Source organism: Eulemur rufifrons, chromosome 14 (genome assembly GCF_041146395.1).
Source record: "Eulemur rufifrons isolate Redbay chromosome 14, OSU_ERuf_1, whole genome shotgun sequence".
NCBI classification, from domain to species: Eukaryota; Metazoa; Chordata; class Mammalia; order Primates; family Lemuridae; genus Eulemur; species Eulemur rufifrons.
Window position 1 is genome coordinate 34,164,370 of NC_090996.1, and position 4,122 is coordinate 34,168,491.

General features: G+C 42.7%; 1 protein-coding gene across 1 annotated transcript; it reads right to left on the minus strand.

The window, feature by feature from the left end:
* Positions 1-2,319: 2,319 nt before the first annotated feature.
* On the minus strand, positions 2,320-3,720 carry OR2C1 (olfactory receptor family 2 subfamily C member 1). The gene has a single exon (XM_069486627.1). The coding sequence runs from the start codon at positions 3,672-3,674 to the stop codon at positions 2,733-2,735; it is 942 nt and encodes a 313-aa protein (XP_069342728.1). The 5' UTR covers positions 3,675-3,720; the 3' UTR covers positions 2,320-2,732.
* Between the last annotated feature and the right edge of the window lie 402 nt (positions 3,721-4,122).

A 4,122-nucleotide genomic window follows, 5' to 3' on the forward strand; every position in this document is an offset into this window, starting at 1 on the left:
CAGAATGAAGGACAAAAACCATATGATCATTTCAACAGATGCAGAAAAAGCATTTGACAAAATTCAACATCCTTTCATGATAAAAACTCAACAAATTAGGTAGAGAAGGAATATACCCCAACACAGTAATATATATGACACATTCACAGGTAACATCATATTAAATGGGGAAGAGTTGAAAGCTTTTCCTGTAAGATCTGGAACAAGACAAGGATGCCTACTTTTGCCACTTCTATTTAACATAGTAGTGCAAGTTCTAGCCAGAGAAATTAGGCAAGAGAAAAAAATAAAAGGCATCCAAACTGGAAAGGAAGAAGTTAAATTGTCCCTGTTTGCAGATGACATGACCTTATATATAGAAAACCCTAAATACTCCACTAAAAAACTGTTAGAATTAATAAACAAATTCAGTAAAGTTAGACCAGGTGTGGTGGCTCATGCCTGTAATTCTAGCACTCTGGGAGGCTGAGGTGGGAGGATCGATTGAGGTCAGAAGTTCGAGACCAGCCTGAGCAAAAGTGAGACCCTATCTCTACTAAAAATAGAAAAAATCAGCTGGGCATGGTGGCGTGTGCCTGTAGTGCCAGCTACTCAGGAGGCTGAGGCAGGAGGATCACTTGAGCCCAGGAATTTGAGGTTGCTGTGAGCTAGGCTGACGCCATGGCACTCTAGCCTGGGTAACAAAGCAAGACTCTGTCTCAAAAAAATAAAAATAAAAAAAATACAGCAAAGTTTCAAAATACACAATCAATATACAAAAGTCAGTAGCTGCTGGGCATGCTGGCACACAACTGCAGTCCCAGTTACTTGGAAGGCTGAGGCAGAAGGATCACTTAAGGCCAGGAGTTGGAGGCTATAATATGCTATGATTGAGCCTTTGAATAGCCAGCACTCCAGCTTGGGCAACATAGTAAGACCCTATATTTATTTATTTTTAAAAATGTTTATTTTTATCTTTTAATATTTTTCTTGTTCTTTCTTTTTTTACTTTTCCTTAGTCTTTGATACCCCCAAGAGTGAGGCCCTATTACACACACATACCCATATACTAATAGAAAATTATCTGAAAAAGAAATCAAGAAAACAATCCCATTTATAAGATCTATAAAAATTTAAAATACTTAGGAATAAATTTAACCAAAGAGGTGAAAGATCTCTACACTGAAAACTATAAAACATTGATGAAAGAAATTAAAAATGATACAAATAAATAGAAAGATATCTCATGTTCATGGACTGGAAGAATTGATATCATTAAAATGTCCAAAGTGATCTATAGATCTAATGCAATTCCTATCAAAATACCAATGACATTCATCACAGAAATAGAAAAAACACTCCCTAAAATTTGTATGGAACCACAAAAGACCCCAAATAGCCAAAGATAGCCAAAGTAACCTTTTTTTTTTTTTTTTTTGAGACAGGGTTTTGTTCCATTGCCTGGGACTAGAGTGCAGTGGCATCATCATAACTCACTGCAACCTCAAACTCCTGGGCTCAACCAATCCTCCTGCCTCAGCCTCCTGAGTAGCTGGGACTACATGTGCACACCACCACACCCAGCTAATTTTTCTATTTTTGTGGAGACAGGGTCTTGTTTTGTTGCTCACCCTGGTCTTGAACTCCTAGGCTCAAGCGATCCTCCCATCTCAGCCTTCCAAAGTGTTAGGATGACAGGCATGAGCCACTGCGTCCAGACCCCTCCCCCTTTTAAGACAGGGTCTCACTGTTGTCTGGGCTGGAGTTTAGTGGCATCATCATAGCTCATTGCAACCTCAAACTTCTGGGCTCAAGTGGTCCTCCTGCCTCAGCCTCCTGAGTATCTGGGACTCCAGTTCCTTGAGGTGAGTCATTGTGTGTTGGACTGATTGCTGAGTTTTAGGAACTTCAGGGCTGAAAAGACTAGATCTTGAGGCAGAGGACACACTTTATGGATGGATGATCTTTCTTGGGCTCTCAAAATTGCTTAAGGAATCTTAGGACATTTCATCATCCACCAACCAGACTGGCATATCCAAATGCTGTCAGCAAACCTGATAGACTTTTAGGTGGGATGATTTAAATAAAACTGTATCAAGGGATTCTCTTTGTCTAGAATAAAAAGGCAAATGGCTTTTCCTACCTTTTCTCCTTAAATATCAGATCAGGCAGAAGGGAAAGTGGAATGTGGATGTAAGGGAGAGGATAAACAAGATGAGAGAGATACATGGGTGAGAAGCATGGGTAGACAGAGTGCAGTATTACAAAGAAGAGACAAAGAGAGATGGACAAAGGTAATGGATGGATAGGGTACAAAGATGGATTGCTTGGGTCTTCACATGAAGTTAATAATACATGACTTGATTTTATGGAATTATAGTAACATTATATGAGATACTTCAAGTGGAGGTGCTTTGTTTAGAAAAGTACAGGGTTCTGTAGAAATATAAGGTATAATAAATAATATGTGGACGATTGAGACAGAGACAGTGAGATAGGTCTGTACAAGGTCAACCACCTCTGAGCCTTCAAGAACATGTCTGCTCTGCAATCTGTTGTTCACAGTAGGATTTTTGGTAAGTGTAGAACATTACAAATAATACTAACCATGTCTCAAGAGCTTAGAGTTGTCAGAAACATGCCTTGGTTTTACCAGGGTTAGTAGTACTCCTCATGTTAACCTGGCCAGGAGATAGTGAGAAAAGTGTGTGGAGATGAAGAAGCAATAAACAGCGAAGGTGTTTCCTCTTCTCTCAGCCGACTTCTCTTCCTTTCCTCAGCAGCCTTCTCAGTGCCCCCTTCACTTCCTTGTTCCTTAGAGTGTAGATGAGAGGATTCACCATGGGCGTGACCACAGAGTAGAACAGGGAAATGAACTTGCCCTGGTCCTGGTTGCTGTTCTTAGCTGGAAGCAAATACCCATAGATAGCTGAGCCATAGAAGAGGAACACCACCACCAGATGGGAGAGGCATGTGTTAAATGCCTTTCGCCGTCCCTCTGCGGAGCGGATCTTCAGCGCTGCCTGAGCAATGTAGCAGTAGGAGATCAGGATGATGCTTAGTGGGACTGCAGTGAAGAAGGTGCAGACACCGTTGAGCACAGCCTCATTGAGGCTAGTGTCTCCGCAGGCCAGTTTGATCATGGCTGGCACCTCACAGAGGAAGCTGTCCACCCTCCGGTGCCCACACAATGGGAGCTGCAGAGTGAATGTTGATTGGATCACAGAGTTGCCCAAGCCACCCAGCCAGGCAGTAGCAGCCAGCAGCCAGCAGAGCCGAGGATTCATAATGGTGGTGTAGTGCAGGGGCCGGCAAACTGCGATGTAGCGGTCAAATGCCATCACCACAAGCAAAATGCACTCAGTAGCCCCTAACCAAAGGAACACATACAGTTGGGTCACACAGCCACCATAGCTGATGGTCTTTTCTGGTCCCCATAAATTGGTTAACATTTGGGGGACTGAGCTAGTAGTAAAGGCAAGGTCCAGGGAGGAGAGGTTGCTGAGGAAAAAATACATGGGCGTGTGGAGCCGGGCATCTAGGCAGGAAAGCAGGATGATGGCGGAGTTCCCAACCAGGGTCAGCAAGTAAGAGAAGAGGATAGCTATGAAAAAGACCATCTCCAGCTGGGGATAGTCAGATATACCCATCAGGACGAAGCCCTCTGAGGAACTGCTGTTGGCTCCTCCCATCATTTGTCGCCTTCAGTCACAGGAAGAACCTGTTCAGAGCAAACTGCTGAGAGAAAAGCAAGTGAAGAAGGAGCTATTGGAGAAGGTGGATCTGCACCAGGAAAGGTCTGGTAGTTCTCCGGGCTCCATAGTTAAGTACAAAGTTAATTTTTACGATTGCAAACTTTTGTTGTAATCTCAAACTGCTGTCAGTTACACAATAGATGGAAAAGTTTATTCCATTAGAATGCCAAATAGGAGCTAACATGGAAATAAAAGACGTGCATTATGAAGACAGAACAAAAAGATTAGGGCTCCTCAGTGCAGAACAATGGTTGCAACAGACTAGAGGGAGGTGATCATTAGAATTACATGTAGAAATTCTCTAAATACGATTTTCCCCAGCCAAAGTTTGGATATGCTCAGGGAAGGGGGAAGCAGACACACTGTATTTGGAAAAGCTCCCCTAGAA

Coding starts and splice junctions, on each gene's coding strand:
- OR2C1 (XM_069486627.1), bottom strand. CDS start 3,674: ATGATGGGAGGAGCCAACAGCAGTTCCTCAGAGGGCTTCGTCCTGATG.